The sequence below is a fragment of the Hemitrygon akajei genome, chromosome 1, assembly GCF_048418815.1.
Source record: "Hemitrygon akajei chromosome 1, sHemAka1.3, whole genome shotgun sequence".
Lineage (NCBI taxonomy): Eukaryota > Metazoa > Chordata > Chondrichthyes > Myliobatiformes > Dasyatidae > Hemitrygon > Hemitrygon akajei.
In genome coordinates this window covers 26,673,777-26,693,642 of record NC_133124.1, presented here as the reverse complement: position 1 = coordinate 26,693,642, position 19,866 = coordinate 26,673,777, and the positions used below count along the sequence as shown (strand labels likewise).

At 39.3% G+C, this 19,866-nt stretch overlaps 1 protein-coding gene across 1 annotated transcript in view; it reads left to right on the top strand.

Annotated features, from left to right (window-relative positions):
• Positions 1-11,290: 11,290 nt before the first annotated feature.
• Positions 11,291-19,866, top strand: part of stmn2b (stathmin 2b) — a 46,090-nt gene continuing 37,514 nt past the window's right edge. The window contains exon 1 of the mRNA XM_073039989.1: positions 11,291-11,504. Coding sequence (XP_072896090.1) covers positions 11,486-11,504 — 19 coding nt within the window. The 5' untranslated portion in view covers positions 11,291-11,485. The remainder of the gene's footprint in view (positions 11,505-19,866) is intronic.

The following is a 19,866-nucleotide window of genomic DNA, read 5'->3' as shown; positions in this document are numbered from 1 at the left end:
AAACAAAGACAACTGGCTTGTCTGCTTCCCCTGTCCTTGATCAGACTGCAGTTTCTTCCAACCAAAAGATGTTTTGTGCTGAGTCCCTTCTTCAGTCCTGAAAAAGGGTCTCGGTCCAAGACATCAATTATCTGTTCAATTCCCTAGATGCTGCCTGACTCACTGAGTTCTTCCAGTATTTTGTGTGTGTTGCTTTGGATTTCCAGCATCTGCAGACTTTCTCATGTTCCAGGTTTAATCTCACTGACGTACGTCATGGAATTTTTTGTTTTTCAGAAACAGTAGAGTGTAATATGTAAAAAAAATGCTATAAATTACCATAGTAAATATATATAAAAATAAATAAAATGAAAAGAGAGCAAAATAGCGAGGTGGTGTTCATGCGGTGATTCATTGATTGTTCAGAAATCTGATGGCAGTGTGGAAGAAGCTGTTCCTTAAGCACTGAGGGTGTGTCTTCAGGCTCCTGTACCTCCTCCCTGATGGTAGCAATAAGAAAACAGCACGTAGTGGGTGAAGGGGGGTCCTTAATGATAGATGCCGCTTTGTTGAAGCATTGCCTTTTGAAGCAGAGCAGGCTGGTTACCATGACAGAGAAGGACAAAGTGCTGGTGAATGAGATTAGTACAGTTAGGTACCGGATGTTGGTATGGACACAGCAGGTTGAAGAGCCTGTAGTGATTATGCTGTATCAGATTGTCCTAGCCCTGAAATGTTCCCAGTTAGGACGGCAGTTTACAGTATTCAGGCTTCATATCATCAATGCACCCATATCTCCACAGACATCTGTATAAAGCACTCCCACTTTCTTACATCCAGAAGCACATTCTCCATTGCCATTTGAAGCAGGTGCCTTGTGACTTTACTTATTAACTGATAGTAAATGACAAGCTACATAGCCCGGGGTGCAGAACGCAATAACTACAGGACAAACAGTGATACAAGCTGCCTCATATTCAAGCAGCTTCTGGTATTCGTTGTAACACACTTGAACTGGGGGAGCCACGGTGGCGTAGCGGTCAGTGCGACGTTATTACAGTTCGGGGTGGTGGAATTCAGAGTTCAATTCCGGCGTCCTCTGTAAGAAGTCTGCACGTCCTCCCCGTGGAATGCTTTGGTTTTCTCCAGGTCCTCCCATTTTGTTCATTGGAAATCATCCTGTGATTAGGCTAGGGGTAATTGGGGGCTGCTGGGCAGTGAGGCTCAAAGAGCCAGAAGGGCCTAACTTTTAAAAAAACATAAATTTTGATTCAATGGTACCAAAACACATAGCTTCTTATTTTTGTTTTCCTTTCCACAATTAATAATTTCTATTTTGCTTTTAAGATTACAATAAAGCTTCAAATCACTGCGTATACCACATGCCCGGCCTCAGATTTGATTATCTGTGAAGAGCACTTAGCCATTGGAAGTGATTTTGCCATCTTCAGAAAGAGCCAATGTCCCTCCACTATTGCTTCGGCCACGTTAGCTTCCTTGCACTGCGCATCAGCATCCAGCCTACACTCTCAGTGCAGCTAGATTTCCTGCCTATCACTCTATGTCAGGTAATGTTCTGTCTTCTGTGTGATTATTTCCTAGGGCATATTAACCTTGCTGATGCAGGGCACTCAGTCTGAAACATCAACAATTCCTTCCCCAACCCCCCCCCCCCCCCCCACAGATGTCGCTCGGCCTGCGGACTTCCTCCAGCAGTTTGTTCTCTCTCCAGATTCCAGCATCGGCAGTCTCTTGTGTCTTTTAACTTTGCTCAGAATTAATTATGGCACTGGATGAAAACATATGAGATAATTCTGTGCATTTTAATGGTTCTTCCTTTGGCCAACACTGAACAAAATATAATGAATCTAATTAGAGAAAATGTATTGTAACACACGTAAATTTAGTTTCCTTATTTACTTTTAAATGATTCTTTTTTTTCCAGGTTCAGATTCAGATTTATTTACTGCCTGTACATCGAAACATACAGTGAAATGTATCATCTGCATTAACAACCGACACCCCTAACGCATCTTTGGCCTGCAAGTGTCACCACACACTCAAACACCAACAGAGCTTTCCCAGCATGCATGGTAGAACATCACAGAATAGAAAACAGAACATACCAAGTGACAAAGCAACAACAGCAAAACAAGCCCCACTCCTCCCTCCCACCCACCCACACACTTACACAGTCCCCTAACCCTAGGGCAGGCCATCTTCTTTGGCCTCCAAAATCTGGCGATCGACTCCCAGAGGACTTGCAGATGAAGGGGTCCAGATATCAGTCTTCAACTTCTGGACTTCCAATCGACTTTTGGGCTTCACCACATCCATGTCACTGACCTTCAAATGTGAAGCAGAGGCTTAGATTCTGGCCTAACCTCCAACTCCCCCACATCCCTGACTCTAAAACCCTAACTTGATCCCTAAATCCCCCGTCTGTCCCCAAAACCATCCCTTATTTCTTCTCCTTTATAACGAACGTCATTAGGGAAAGGGAGAGATGGTCACCATGTTGCCAACCCAAAAACAAGCCTGTCCCCGAGCAGTTTTTAGGAAGTTCATGCTTGATTTACTTCATAGATTTCCTTTAATTTATTTTTTCCAGATAAAGACGTAGTTGGCATAACCAGCATCGACTGTTCATCATTAATTGCGCTTGGTGGTCAGCCAGCTGCTTGAGTTGCAGCCTGTTATCCCACTCTGCTGTTTGTTAGGCACTTCCAGGATCTAGAGCCAGAAAATCTGTAAAAATTCCCCGTTCAGAGTCCATGGGGATAGAACTTAGAATTATGAATGTGCAATCGCTCTGATGGAATTATACCAATAGACCAGCCCACCCTATAACCATCAGAGTTTTGAAGAAAGGAGGCAGATTTGGGAAAGGTGCAAAAAAAAACCAGGGTCGTCATACCCTAATTAGACTGGAACTTCCTTAGTACAAGAGGATTGGATGGGGTAGAAGTTGTTAGGTGCACCAAGAACAGATTTTTTATAACATTATGTGGATTGTTAACTGGGGGGGGGGGGGGTCATACTGGTCCTTGTATAGGGTAATGAACAAGGCCAGGACACTAACCTTTCAGTGGAGGGACATTTAGGAAACAGTGATCACAACATAAGACTTAAGAAAAATATGAATAAATATTTAAAAATAGACCTTGTTGGAAAGTAAATTGAGGGAGGTTAGATTAGGAGAACATTAGGTAGAGTTAATTAGGAATGGTTATTTTTGGGTAAGTCCACATCAGCCATTTGGAGGTTATTTGGAGCCAGATGCACAGTTTACTTGGGCTGGTATGTTTCAGTAAGAAGGACGGGCAAGGATGGCAAGGTAAATGAACTCTTAATAATGAATTTGTTGCAGGTTTATTCAAGAGAAAGCAAAAATATGTATGGTTTAGGAAGGTAAAACTGAAAAGCACCAGAGAAGCCAGAGAAGAACTCAACAAGAGAATTAAGGAGACCAAGCGGGGCCATGAAAAGTTCTTGGGAAGTAGGATTAAAGAGAACCCCAAGGAATTCTATACATCAAGAGGAAATGGATAATTTGGGAGAGAATAGGACTACTCATGAATAAAAGAGGGAACACGTTTTTGGAGATGGAGGATTGAATGAGGTCCTAAATGAGAACTTTGCATCAGTACTTGCCTAGGACAGGGAAATGAAGGATAGGGAGAACAGTATGAAGCATGCAAATTTCCATGGCTAGGTATCTTAAAGAACATTGAGGTGGTAATGTCCTCAGGGCCTGATGGAATATACCCTAGGTTATTGAGAGAGGCAAGAAATGAGATTCCTGGGTATTGACCAAGTTCCTTGTGTCCTCTCTAACCACTGGCAAAGTCCCGGAGGACTGGAGAGTAGCTAATGTCATTACTTTTTTCAAGAAGGGAAGTAGGAAGACTCCTGGAAATTAGAGACTGGAGAGTCTTACTTTAGCGGTACCGAAGTTGTTGGAGTGAATTCTTAGGGATAGGATTTATGACTATTTGGACAAGTGTGGCTTAATTAGGAACAGTTGACATGGCTTTGTATGAGACAAGTCATGATTTACTAACTTGACTGAGATTTTTCGAGGAGGTATCCAAAGAGACCGATGAAGGTAAAGCAGTGGAAATTGTTTACTTGAATTGTTTACGTCCTCTTCACATCCACCCTACCTAGTCCTTTCAACATTCGGTAGGTTTCAATGAGATCCCCCACATTCTTCTAAATACCAGTGAGTACAGGCCCAAAGCTGCCAAACACTCCTCATACGTTAACCCCTCGTTCCCAGAACTATCCTTGTGAACCTCCTGTAGACTGTCTCCAATGACAACACATCACTTCTGTGGGGCCCAAAACAGTTTACAATACTCCAAGTGCGGCCTGACTAGTGTCTTACCAGTCACTAATGTCTCAGCTTTATCTCTTTGCTTTTATATTCTATTCTCCTTGAAATAAATGCCAAACATTGCATTTGCTTTCTTTACCACAGACTCGACCTGTAAATAATTTTTCTGGGAATTTTGCAGGAGGACTCCTAAGTTCCTCTGCACCGCTGATCTTTGAACCTTCTTCCCGTTTAGATAATAGTCCGCACCATTGTTCCTTTCACCAAAATGCATTATCATACAACACTTCCAACTCTGCATTCCACCTGCCACTTTTTTGTCCATTCTTCCAATTTGTCTAAGTCATGCTGCAATCATATTTCTCTCTCAGCACTACCTACCCTTCCACCTATCTTATCTGCAAATGTTGCCACAAAGCCATCAATTCCATTATCTAAATAATTGACAAACAATGTGAAAAGCAGCACTCCGAATACTGACCCCTGAGGAGCACCACTAGTCACTGGCAGCCAACTCTTTTATTCCCACTTACTGCCTTCTGCCTGTCAGCCATTCCATTATCCATGCTAGTATCTTTCGTGTAATGCTATAGGATTTTATCTTGTTAAGCAGCCTCGTGTGTGGCATCTTATCAAATGCTTCTGAAAATCCAAGTAAATGACATCCACTGCCTCTCCTTTGTCTACCCTGCTTGTTACTTCCTCAAAGAACTCTAACAGCCTTGTCAGGCAAGATTTCCCTTTACAGAAACTATGCTGACTTTGACTTACTTTGTCATTAGTCTCCAAGTATCTCAAACCCTCCTCCTTAACAATAGGTTCCAACACTTTCCCAATCACTGAGATTAGGCTAACTGGTCTATAATTTCCTTTCTTTTGCCTTCCTCCCTTCTTAAAGAGTGGAGTGATATTTGCAACCTTCCAGTCCTCTGGGACCATGCCAGAATCAAGCGATTCTTGAAAGATCATGACCAATGCATCTATTGTCTCTTCAGCAACCTCTCTCAGGACTCTGGGATGTAGTCCATCTGGTCCAGGTGACTTATCCACCTTCAGACCTTTCAGTGTGCCTAGCACTTTTTCCTTTGTAATAGCAATGACACGCACTCTTGCTCCCTGACACACTCTGGCACACTGCAGTGTCCTTCAACGTGAAGATAGGTGCAAAGTACCCAATAAGTGCATCTTTTAGTCCATGAGCCAGGACCCCAAATTTGGGCCACCAGTACCATCTGGGGGTAATAATTCTTATAGTGATTTTTGGCAAGGTATACACACCTAGTGCTAGAAAATATGTGATGGCATTGCAGCGGTGGTAGCTTGCACAGTAACCTCCATGCTATAAGAACCATGAACCCATGGTGCTTTGCCTATGATAAGATGAATTTTGCCAGATACCTGTCTCTTTACTTTGCTCAGATGATGAACCTCCCAGAGAAGAATCCTTCTGTGTGTGAGGCCTTCAATGAGCTCAGGTATCACCTTTTCAGTGCCAAAAAAAGTGAAATCGAAAGTCATCAACTCCCACCATGCAAGGACTGCTTAACAAAACATGCACAGCGAGCCAGCTACCAGGCTGGTAAATGGAGAAGATGTTTGGAGAAGGACCCACGAGTGCCAAGCCCTGTTGGCAGAGGATGGAAGATGGAGAGAGAAGAGGAAGCTGGACAGTTGGTGGTGCACTGGATGGAAGGCCAGCCAGCACCCGATGCCGTCCTAGATCTACTGGCCTGTATCTATCCAAAAAAATGTTCACTCCCAAGATGTATGTGTGTTGCAAATGGCCTCAGGTGTACTGACATGTGTAGACTGGCAGACTGTGAGAACCAGGCATCCATGTCAGAGAGTGTGGGAAGCTCAGATGAAGATGTGGAAGGCATGGAAAACTTGGAAAATTAATATGATTATTAATAGGTCATGAAAGTATGAAAAACAAAGTATAGGAAGCAGTCTTTGATTAAATATATTCATTTTACAACCAAATGGGGCCTAGGTTATGACTGTGTGGAACTGAACATTTGAATTATTGTACTGTAATTCTATATGCTATGACAAAAGCTTAAGTTTGTTTTGATTTGATACAACAATATGGAAAATATCATAACATTGATAAAACCAGAAATCTCTCCAAATGAGGTTTTTTACCTTTTGGGGGGTGGGGTAGCATTTTCTGCTGTAGTGATGTTAATATGGAATATACACAAAAAGTGATTACTTATTTGAATTCCTGAATAAATTCTCTACAAATCCATGTGATTGAATGTGTCCTAGGGTTTTTATTGACTTTTCCAAAATAAACAACAGACAAATATTTTTCTAAAAATGAAATGATTCACTCTACTGAAATTGGGCACTGTACTGCGAGTGCCACCAATGACATAGTTTTCAATGTAGAATTTTATAACAACATTTGATGAAAAGTGGTTGAACTCAGCTATCATTGTGACAAACTTCAATGTTGAGGGATCACTGATGACAAAATACCACTAGGTTGAATATATATGTTGCACGTTATATTGGCCACTTTTCAGAAATGCTTATTTTAGGGTAGTGTTATAAAATGCATGATAGCACACATAAAGCTACCACTGGTGCAATGCTATCACATATTTTCTAACTCTAGAGACATATACCTTGTCAAAAATCACTATGAGCATTATTCCCCTCAGATGGTACCAACCAACCCTACTGGCTTACGGACTTTTTATCCATAATAACTTTTCTGTGTCCACAACTCCCTGTAGTTTTTTGTGGTCTCAGGCAGAGCATTTTCCATACCAAGCCATTATGCATCAGTTAGAATGCTTTCTAAAGAGCAACTATACAACTAGGTGATGGTCAATGGGGACATGCCAAATTTCTTTAGCCCCCCTGGAGAAGTCAAGGTGCTGGAGTGCATTGCTGATAATATGGTTGAAGAAAGACAAACTATTGATTAATTAGTTTGCAGAAGTAATAAAGATTGGTGACAGTTTGGACAGTGTAAAAATCCCCAAAGTATATGTGTGGATCATTTGCAGAAATTGGCAGAGAAATGGCAGAAAGACTTTAATCTGGCCAAGTATATGAGGTGCTGCAATTTGAGAGATCAAACGTAAAGGGAAAGTACATAGTAAGTGGTAGCTTCTAAAATTATAAAAAGGCATAGACAGAGTCAGCAAGTACCTTTTTCCCCTGGTCAAAATGTTATAAGGCATGCATTTAAGGTGAGATGGGAAAATTCAAAGGAGAGGAGTGGAGCACATTTTTCATACAGAGTAGTGGGTGCCTGGAATGTGCTTCCAGGGGTGGTTATAGAAACAGATATGATATAGGTGCTTAAGTGTCTCTTGGACAGGCACATGAATAATGGAGGGAAATGAACCATGTGAAAGCAGAAGGGACAAGGTTGCTAGTTTAATTAGTTTGGTGCAATATCATGGGTTGAAGGACCTGTTCCTGTACTGTACTCCTTTATGTTCTATATTCTATTTGTACAATGGTTTGAGCTCCCATGTGCCCATTCCTTCTTGACGGTGGAGTTCTCATGCTTGGGGAGTGCTTCCAATTTAGTGTGAGTGAATAACTGATGTGTATTTCGTTTCTCATTACAGCCTCTCTGCAAAGGTTTTTGGGGATGGGCAATGGAGAATGTGTGCTTTCGACGTTGGTGGGCTGGCTTTGTCCTGGATGGTGCTGAGCTTGGTAAGGTCACAACAGCATTTTGATCAGGGGGAAAAAAAAATAAAAACACAGAGCCAAAGGGAAAGTGGTGTAGGATCCTAATTTTTGTTGGTGGTAGATTATTGTTTGATGCTTATAACTGAAATTGTGTTCACAGTAAGTCTCTGCAGTGCTCTCTGTGATTTATTGATTAAGTTAGGTGTATTTGGGAGGGAACAATATGAAGAAATTTGCAGCTAATACAATAACACATTAAGTTTGATGAGATGAAATCTGTCAACAGAATGTTTAACTGGCCATGAGAGCAAAAAATGTGGCAAAAAGGATTTAATTCAGAGGAATATGCAGTAATCCACTTGGGGAAAACAATGAAGGTAAGGGAGTGCACAATAAATTGTAAGGATATTTTAAACAGTAACAGAACAGAGTGCAATACATAGATCACTGAGGGTGATGGACAGTTTGACAATGATACTTAGTATTCTTTTATTTATTGGGAGTGTGTGCAGATATTTGTGAAGATATTGCCAGAATTGGAGAATTTTAGTCATGTGGTACACTTGAATATGTTGAGGCTTTTTCCTCTAGAATTTGACATACCGGGAGAGATTAGATCAAAATGTGACAAATTATGACAGGTGTATATAGGGTAAGTAGACAATAACAGAAAAATGTGGCATACATATATACAAGATGTTGTTGCTGCTGACATTCACCCTGTTGGTAGATCAGAATTTTCCAGCATTCTTTCCTGTTGGTTCTAATTGCATCCTGGTCTACAAATAAATATCCTGCCTGTACTGAATGAGCAATTGTCTCAAGCGAGAGCTCAAACTTTATTTCAAACTGATTAGTAATTAGATTTCTTTGTGAGCAGCCATATAATCATACTGAAAATGAACAGTGAATCTTGGCCTGAATTGTGAAGCATTCCAGCCATGCATAATATATGTGACAGAATGGAATCAATACTTCACACAGCATACATTGAGAATACATGTTGCTACTACATTTTATATCCAGGATTTAATTTCAGAACACTTCACAGTGAGGTTAGCAGTGCTACAGTTGTTTGTTCATTTTGTATCAAGGAATCTAGTTAAATTTATATCAAATTTTCTAATGAGCGCTGTGATCAAGCATTAACTTTGCTCTTTCATCTCTAGGTGTTTGAGGGGTTTGCTTAGATTTTCCAACAAAAGCTATTTGCTCAAAATCTTCTTGCCAGCAAGTATATAGTAAATTTGGCATGAAGTGCACAATAATTAACTACTTTGAAGAAAACAGCTTATTTGGTTAACCAATTTAAATGAATAGCATATATTTAATTAACTAATTATGTTTGTGAATCATATCTACAGCCATAAATGAAATTTACTCCATATTGATAATTTGTGTCATTTCAATCTTTAGTTTGTTTATATATGTCCTAAGGAAGTCATGCTGTAAAAATGTTAAATAAATATAGGAAATTTAGCAGCTTATGGACTCTATATGCTGCAAATGCTGTTATGCTATACAATGCTTTTAATAATTCATAGTAATAAAATATCAGCATCCAGTGATTTGCTTGCACTAATATATTATTTCCAAATAGATTTATTTGTTGCTGTTGAATAATACAATTTTACAGATTAGGCGAGTCTTTCATTTAACATTGCTCCAATTTCCATGGCCATGATTAAGTCGTAAGTTAACATTTTGCTGTGGTTGGCAGGAAAACATTCTTTAAACCAGAACTCCTATACCAGATCATATAGCCTCGTGCCCAGATTCACAGGCACTTCAGGGATACATACAACACTTACTGCTCCCAGCTCTATTGAATCACTACTCCACCCACTATCTGCAGCAATGCAGCTAAAAATCCAGCTTTACATCCAGCTTCTCACATTGGGTCATGCTTAATTGAATTACATTTTAATTTTTTTGCGTGCGTCTGAAATACTAACAGTGATGTTACTTATCAATAAAAGACCATTAATTTAATGTTTAGTAGCCAATACTAATCAGTGAGAAAATCTTTTAGCACAGCTACAAGCTAGAAAATGCAAACATTCCCACCGTCAATGCAGATAGCATTATGAAATTAAATGCTATAATGATAACCGTACCAATTATTTTCCTTTAGATGATGGAGGGTAGATTAAAAACTTAATGCAACACAGCATTTATATCCATCGGGATGGTTTGCACATTGGATAAAATGCAGATGGAATTTGTAGAAATACAGTGCAGGTTCATTCTGACCGGTCTGAAAGATGACATTAACTGCGTTTATCCCGTGTCCATTGCAATGGAAATTCAAGTGGACACTGGATAATCATATTCACAGTGGAAATAAAAGCAGCTTTTGTTGGCAGAGCAGAGCAAACAGCTGAAGGCGATAATAGCAGTGGAGGTGGTGAGGTTCAAAGTGGCCATCCCCCCGACATACTTTAAAACCCAGGAATAAGTCAATTATTCCTGGATTTCTAAGTACATTATAACCACCGCTTATAAATAGGTTCGATTTTGATCAAAAGTACGGTGAATGCTTTATAGTAAACGACGTGTTAAAAAGCTCAAAGCAAGCTCTATCTAGCTTTTCGTCCCCTTGGCTCCACCAATAGAAAAAAGGTGGAGCCAGTCAAACAAACGATCTGAAAACTAAGAGAACTCTCCCCACATCCATATACCAATCATTAAAAATTTGTCAGGACTTTCTGTTTGCCACCTGCCATCACACACGAGACTTTCCTGTTCATTTACCTGTTCCTTCAATCTGCTGACACCACTTTTTTAATGATAAAAGTAAATTAGCTGGACGAACGCCTTGTTTCGAGTGTGTGCCAGCAGTTTTCAATTTAAAAAGGTTATTAGTGCAAATAAGCATCACATAGCAATTATTGCCCTATTCACTATGCATTCAATGAAATCCAAAATGGTTCTTTTGAGTTGAATTTAAAGCGGAATGTAATATTTGTGAGGGCGTGACCGGCGCCCCCTCCCCCTCTCCCCAGCAGTGTATGAACATTGAAGCAAAGCTATTGAACATGTCCGATTGTCCGCAGATGCGGTTCAGCACCATGGACAGCACCAAACAATCGTGCTGGAAAAGAACAGAGTACAAATCTCAGATATTATAAAACCTGCGGCTTCCAAAATATTAATTATTGATGTCAAACATTGAGCATATAGTACGGGATGTGCCATTCGAAAAAGAGGGGTGAGCCAATATTGATTTGAATTTCAAACTGTCTACTAGCACTTTGTACTTTAGCATCATTGGTGGATCAATATTTAATGCCTGGAGATCTAGAGAATGCACCAGTCATGTCAAGGGACCTCTTCAGCCAATCTGCTTTGCTTGGCAGGTGATTATTATTCATAGAAGTCTGCCTGTATTCTTTCCCTTCCAGAGCTCCACACTGCTGACTCAGTGCCTTATTCAGTCATCTTTCTCTACGCCGCTGTTGCCGGACCCTTTTCCCTTCCAGCCTCTAAGTATTTGCTTCCTCCACCATGTCTAAAACAGCAATCGGTAAGAATTTCTCACTTTTGTACTACGCAGTGAATTTTATCAGCAGAAAATACAGTGTTTGCAAATATAATGATTTTGGTCTTTTTTTTCACATATACGTATGTATGCGTGTGGTTCTCTGTGTTGATTATATACTTCATTTATGCTAGTATTTGTTCAAATATATAGTTTATTAAATCGATTAATGGTTAACTGTAAAGTCTACTGGCAGTTTTCTTCTCCGAAATATTCGGTCCATTAATAACTGCAGTTTATTCAGAATTACCCAACCCAGGAATGGGAGTAGCACTTCAGAAATTACTGAAATTAGTTTTATAATTTGCAATCAGTAGTAGCTCGTGTCGGCGTAAATGAAATAACCCTTATCCCCAAAACTAGCTCGTTTAGAAGCTCGGTTAGATGATAGATCGTGGGCTAACAAAATGTAGTAACCTTATAGTTTCTTTTATTCTTTTGTATGATTGGTTTCGTTCTTTAAAGGGCAGTGTAAGTCCTGAAATCTTCGGGAAATATAAGTGCTTTTGCAGTGGTGTGCTTGTTCGGGATTTTTTTTCTCTCTGACTGGACACAGCACAATGCAGACAGACCCCACCCATATAGCTGTTCTTTCAGCATTCGGGCACAATCTTTTCAGTTTATGTGACCCGATTGAGATTGCTGGTAAAAACAAAATTAACAATCTTACAGATAGATATTTACTAAATAAGATATGAAATTCTAGTAGGCAGCATTTTAAATGTCACTTTATCCTTAAATGAACGAGTCTGCAGAATTACAGCAGACCACCATTTAATGAATGGGACACCATTAAGACAATGATCAAATAAGTGAACTGCTCAAATCCTTTGATGTTCACGACAGGCTATATCTTAAAACTAGCAGGGAAAAAAGATGAAGAGATATATAAGGAATCAACCAGCTGCTAATTATAATTTTGGACCCATTATTAAATACTACCATCTGGGAGTTTTAATAATATCTTCAATTAGTTCCCTCTTCAGACACAGATGTTCAGTTAGCGTGGACAGAAGAGATTTGTATGTAAATGAAATGTAGAATGAATAGTGAGGAAGAAGGTGGGAAGGGCGTGGTGCTCATTCTAAAACAGAGCTCTATGCAAATACACGGAGACTAAACTCTGGGAGAGCAGCCAGCCCTGCAGTGCTTACAGCAGTGATCCCTCCCCACTGCACCAATCTGGTAATCAGTATTGATAATTTGTAGTTGGTGAAAGACTGATCACTGCAGACACCCTTATTAAGAATTCTGTTGCCATGGAAAGCTCTTTGACTGATTAATGAACAGCTTCTACATGGCAAACAGCAGATTCAGTTAAGGATGGGGCTGCTGGGATTAGTAGTTCAAAAGGGCCACTGCTGGGAATCAAAGTTCAGGTTAGCAGAACCCTCAGACAGGCTCTGTATTTGAATGGGCAAAGCAAACCTCAGATGGTGTCCAGGAGAAAAATAGATCAGAATTAAACCATTAGTGAGGACATTATTTACATCAGTAATGGTCTGTGTATTGTTTCCATCATTATTACAAGCACATTTGCACTAGAACAAAATCTTCCTCCCACGTCTGTATAAAATATTATTGTCTCTATTATTCTTTAATCTTTTGAATTTTGAGGATTTTCCTTTAAGAAATTAGTCAATTCTACTCTTGCTCATCACATTGTATTGACAAATTTTGCATCTACCATTTTTCAGTTTATTCGCATCATAAAATATATAAATGCAAAATATATGATGTTGTACTCTCACAAACTCATCTCCTTAACAAATTGATTCCTGACATGGATAAAAATGTATGTTTTTAATACAATGTAATACACAAATTAATTGTGTATTAGAAGCAATTATAGCATGGTTTGCTGAATACCTCCAGTTGATGATTTACCACCATTATTACCCTGCCCAACCCTCTTGCATGTTATCATTTACTAGAAGAGCAAAGTGGTTCGGGTCACTGATTCTTCAATAACCACTGTCTTGCCATTTTGTGACTAGCCACCAAGGAGTGCAGTTCAAAGCAAATTACCCTTAACTCATTCAAGACAGCGCCCCATGCTTCAACATGGTGCTCATTCTTTTATACTGGCTGGAATTGACAATGTTTGCCTAGCTCTTTGAGGTAGGTATTTCAAATAGTAGACAGGGTTCATACTGAAATGCATGTTTTCTGATTGGGTGTCAATCACTAGTATAAACTGAAATCTGATTTCACAAAACGTTTTAGAGAAAAATTCTTGTTAATCATTTTACATTTGGTAATCTCTTTTTAAACCAATATGACCTTGCAAAGAGGTCATTTTAGGTAAGTGTATGATGTAAAGCAGAATTTATTTCAATCTTTACTTCCCATATTTGTTTCCCCTCTTCTATTGCCTAAGATACTATGAAAATCAAAATCAATCTTGGGATAATTTATATTAATTAATTCACATGTCATTATTAATATTGAAGAGGAATTGGATTCCACCTGATGGCCTTCAATTCAAAAGCAAAATTGAATAATTTATTTTGATGAAATAAATAAAAGACAAATTGCTCAGACGTAGTACTGGAATATTAACACCTTGAATATTAATTGAAAAAAATGTAAATATCCAAAAGCAATATCTACCTTCAAATTTGGAATTTCAAGATAGTTTCTCATAGATTGATCATTATTCATGGAATTCTGTTCTTTGTGTATTAGTACCTTTCAGAACATGTGTATCCATATGTATGTGTGTCCATATAGTCCTAACTGTTTCCATGCTAACATTCTTCCATTTCAATATGGCTGACTCTTATATGCCTTTTGGCTTCAGCGAGACAATGAATTGCATAAAGCTCACTCAATGGTGAGAAAGCCTCCCCACTATATTTCCAAAATATATGAGGTATTGAATACAGAAATATAATGATGCCTTTACTAATGGTTCAGGAAATCAATTGAAAGACTCGTATGATCTTCTTTTATTTACTAGACTTTCACAGACAACTACCGTATTTGCCGCTAATGTTCAAATGACTTTGCCAGTCCTCCTTTGCTTTAATGTTCCTTATCATAAAACTACAGTGTGGCAGTAGCTATGAAAGCAGTATTTAGAATGGTACTCCAGTGACATACCAATATCATGGAGATACCACAAATCACTTTTTTAGCAAGCATACTATTTTTTCCAGGATATTTCTAAATGAATAACAAGTAATAGAAACTACATGGTTTGTTCTCAAGAATAAAGCAAAAGTTGCACAGTTAGACAGAATGCAGAGTGATGTTTAGTATTATGCAGAATTAACTAATGAAGAATATTCCTAACATAATGTGCTATTTGATAAGAATTTACTAAAGAAAACTATAAAATGGCAATATGGGGAAGAAAGTTGTTAGAGACAGGAAAACTGAACACAGAGCAGCAATTAAATACATTCATAAATAATAACTATTATGCAAATGATGGAAATATTCCTCAGTTCAGGTAGCACCTGTAGATAGACAAACAATTTTGCTCAATGAATTTTCATTGGAACTAGGGCTTTTAGTCTGTCAATATACTCCAAGAATCTTCACAGTAGTAGACCCAACTCAAACAGGAACATCAAAGCAATAAGGTGGAAGAGATAGTGTGCTTGAAGCAGTAGTTAATTTTCTGCTTATCTTTTGAAAGAATTCTTTTGAAAATGTTCTAACTAAAATAATCTTAAAAGAGGGAACTGAAAATGGGGACAAGGGAAATGAAGAGAGAACTTGTTCATCTGTATTAAATGTATAGTGTTGGCTGTGCATTTGTCCCTGTATCCAAAATATAGTTTATTGCCTTCAGAGAATTCCAGCTTTCAAGTAACATAGTCATAATGAATTTTATACCAAGGTGAATATTTGTATGATAGAACCAGAAAACTCTGCTTTCAACTTTTAAGTGTGCCATTTAGAACTATTTGTCATTAAAATGATTGTGGTACAATGTACCCCTTTGCTAGCCTGGTGGGTATGCATTGCATGTTGTGGTACCATTTCATAGTGACCATCTATGATATAATAGCACATTTAAGCATTAGAGCTTAATCTCCAGAGAGATTGTTCCCAGAAAGCTTGGAAACAACTAACCTGAGCATTAATCTTCTTTTGCTTCTCTTGAATTTTTTTCTTTATAATAGAAGGCAATGACTAAACTAACATCATGTATGGTCAGTGGAACTGTGTGCCCTCCAACTAACATGGGATGATGGTGACAAAGAACGTTTGAAGTCAAGACACAATGAAAGTTTTGTAGACTACGAACAGTAGGAGCCAATGGAAAATGTGGTCCAATTGGAAAATACATATTCATACCCTATAGAACTAACATGGGCCTGAATGCATCCCTTTCCCTGTGTCACATTGTCCGATGTTACCATGGTTACCTGACATGCTAACACTCCCAGATGTGAAATGGGGCTCTTCGCATCACCAAGAAGCTCAATTTTTATGTCGCTCTCATTGGAAAGTGATGTGGTTCAAATTAGTAAGAGGGTTTTTCTTAAGTTGGATTTTGCCTTACTGTATTTTTTTTCATTTGCTTGCCAGTAATGAAATTGTAAAACGGGCCCAAAATGGTGGAATACCATTTAACCACTCAACTTTTAGGCTTTGGTCTTGCACCTGAAGTTTCCAATGTTCACAAACCACAGTCCTTAAGGGATAAGAAATAAAACCAACTCACCTACACTTCCCTGAATCAGCAGATTGCAGAATGGCACAGCGTGTGCTGACTACTGCATTTTCCTCCCCTCGTTCCTGGCTTCAAATTAACATTGCAAAGCACACAAGGTGGAGAATTATTTCAAAAGCAAGCTCAAAAGACTCTTGTCAGCAAAAAAAAAATTGTTATTAATATGTAAAGCTAGGGTGCTGAATCATCAAATTTATAAAACTTTTTGCATTGGAATTTCTTCTGTATGCTGCTAATATCAACTGTCCCTGTATGAACACAAGAGATTCTGCAGATGCGAAAAATCCTGAGTAACAAGTACAAGATACTGGAAGAATTCAGCAGGTCAAGCAGCAACTATGAAGAAGAATAAACGTTCGACATTTTGGTCCAAGACACTTTATCAGGCTGCATCAGGTCCTGATGAAAATTCTTGACCTGAAACGTCAAATGTTTATTCCTCTCCATAGATACTGCCTGATTTGATGAGTTCCTCTAGCACCTTGTGCATGTGTCTGTCTGTAAGCCATTTTGCTGGAATTCATTGCTAAGTAATAGTCAGTTAATCCATCATTTTCCCAGAATGAAGGGAGTACAGTATAATAGTGTGTGGTGCATTTTCTTATTGCTGTATCCTATTTTGTTCTCATTATCTGGTTTCATAAGGATGGGGGTGAGGAAATCAATAAGTGGCATAGATTATTGACAAACCCATCAGTAGACAGGTCCAAAAAGTCTGCTGCACTGTAGAAGTGTTAATTTATAGGCCATCTGTTGATTCTCCAGAGCAAGCACTAACATGAAAGGTGGTATTGCAAGGAGTTTATAGAGATATGCAGGGTGGTTACTATAATACCATTCTCCTGTGCATTGTGTAGAGTGATAGCATCATTGTGAAAATGTTGCTATATTAATCTTCCTGAAACATCAGGAACCTGTCACCATTTATCATTATTGAGGCTGTCTGACACTGTTTCATTCCAGGGGCACCATTGCCTTCCTAACTAAGGATCACTAACCTGCAGCTGGCTGTTGCCATCAGTCTGCTTGCTGAAGCTGCCATTGTCCTCCCCTATCCTGGTACTACCACTCTCTAATCTGGTCAACCACTCCCTCTCTATCGTGTGCTTGTCATCATTCTCCATCCGGAGTGCCTTGGTTCTCCATGTGTGGAGATGCCATCTTGCAGTTGCACCTCTGTCCATCATACGCTGCCATCATTCTTCAAGCTGGGCTGTCACCGATCTCACCTTGTGCCTGCTGTCTCTTTCAATCACGGGATTGCCATCTCTCTCTTCATCCTGCGGATGCCACCATTCTCCATCATGACTTCTTCCATCACTCTGCTTTCCGGGGATGCAGTCCAGAGAATATTGTGTCATTCCATATTTTGACAAGTTCCCACTCTCCATGCCAAGCATTCCATCATTCTCCATTCTAAGAGCGCGAATGTCTTCCTTTCAAGTGATGCTGTGTCTCTACTGAGTGTACGATCACAAATAGAGGAAGCCGAAAGAAAAGGTATTCAGAAATCACCAGACGCTGCCATTGAGCAGATGGTGACTAATACCAACTTCCAGAATGACATTTAAATTTAAATACTCTAAAGAAAGAGAGGTGTTTTTGCACTGGTTTCTATTACAATAACAAGAGAGAAGGCTTTGTGTACAGTCATTATTTTCTAAATGAATTATCACTGCGACTTTGGCAATTGCAGCTGCCAGTTTCCACTCAAAAATATCACAAGAGTAAACCTTTGTTTTCATGATGTTTGTAGAGCAATGTAAGCTCAGGCACCAGGCCCGTTTATTGAGAGCTATTGTATCATTAATGCTTCATCTTTGCAGGCAGATTAGGAACTAGTTGCAATTTTGTTTGAAAGACAGTATCTCATCTCTAACAACACACTTTCCAACTGAATTTTCACCCTAAGTTGGATTATCAGGAGCTGGACTGAAGTAACCGGACTTGTGTAACTTCCAGATCCTGATGAAGAGTCTCGGCCCAAAACATCATCTCTTTATTCCTTTCCATAGATGCTGCCTGACTTGCTGAGTTCCTCCAACGTTTTGTGGTGTTACTTTGGATTTTCAGCATCTGCAGAATCTCTTGTGTAAAGAGCCCCGCCTAAACTGTACCCTCCAAAAACATAAACAAGAACAGTTTAGTATTGTTCTGACGAAGGGTCTCGGCCCGAAACGTCAGCTGTACTTCTCCCTATAGATGCTGCCTGGCCTGCTGAGTTCCACCAGCATTTTGTGTGTGTTTGAATTTCCAGCATCTGCAGATTTCCTTGTGTCTGACTAATTGTTCTGTCTGACTAATTGGTAATCACCCCTTCTAGGAACTTACTTTATTTTACGCAATATCTACTATCTGGTAAACAGCAGCTTGAAAAACCAAAGTAATGCTTCAGTATTTGATAGATTTTTAATTTGCATTAAAATCTAATTTAATATGGGTTTATTATGAGAGAGAAATTGCCTTGTATTCATTCTAATAATTTGATAGAGCTGCCAGGCAGCTTAATTGAATAATCTCTAAAAACTGACATGGAGCCCGGAATGCAAAAGTATCCCATGTATGCAAGGCAGCCAGTTCATCAGTGATTCTGCCACAGTCATAAAAAAAAAATGGTTTCTGCCTCTAGCCAAAATGGGGAAACAGCAGGGGGACAATACCTCACACACCGTCAGTTAAAACCAGCCCCCACTGCTTAAAGTTAGCTTGAACAATTTATTCAGATAGTGTTTATGACTGGATCAGATGCTGGATTTTAGATACTGCAGTGGTGATGCTAAGTACGTGTCCTATAGCCACAGGGCACTGAGCTCTTCAAGACACACAGTCAAACACCGATGGGAACAGATAACTGTGCAGGTCAGTATCTCCGATCACCTTTCAGGACCAGAGACAGAGTTTAGTAAGAAACTCAATGACCTCACATGAATTGTCAGGGTCAGTGAACGCATGTTCACATTCTACCACCTGCAGCATTAGTCTTAGCCACACACCATTCATCTATAAAAGATATAGCTTTATTTGTCACAGGAACTTCTAAACGTACAGTGAAATGTGTCATTTTATGGTAAATCAAATCAATGAGGATTGTACTGGGCAGCCCACAATGTTGTCAATATAGCATGTTCATAACTCACTAAACCTAAACATACGCCTTTAGAATTTGGGAGGAAACTGGAGCATCTGGAGGAAACCCGTACAGTCACGGGAAGAACACACAAGCTCCTTACAGACAGAAGTGGGTATTGAATCCTGATTAGTGATCACTGGCATTGAAACAGCATTATAGTAAGCACTACGTTATTGAATCTCTATCTGTCTGTACTCATCCTTATGCTCCTGTAATCTTTCTCATTCTCGTACTCTTGCCACTGTTGAAAGTCTCATATCCACATTTCAACAACTGTCTGAGCTGCTAAGGCTGTCTCCCTCTTGCAGGAGAACACAGAGCACAAGCAGACAATATACAGATGTGCTACTGGAAGATATCATCATGATCGTCATAAGACTATCACAGCACTTGGCAAATTCTTCTACAAAAATGGTTTGCCATTGCTGTCTTCTGGGCAGTGTCTGGTCAGCCATGATTAATACTCTTCAGAATCGGTCTGCCTGCAACAGTGGTCACATAACCAGACTTGGAATATTCACCAGCTG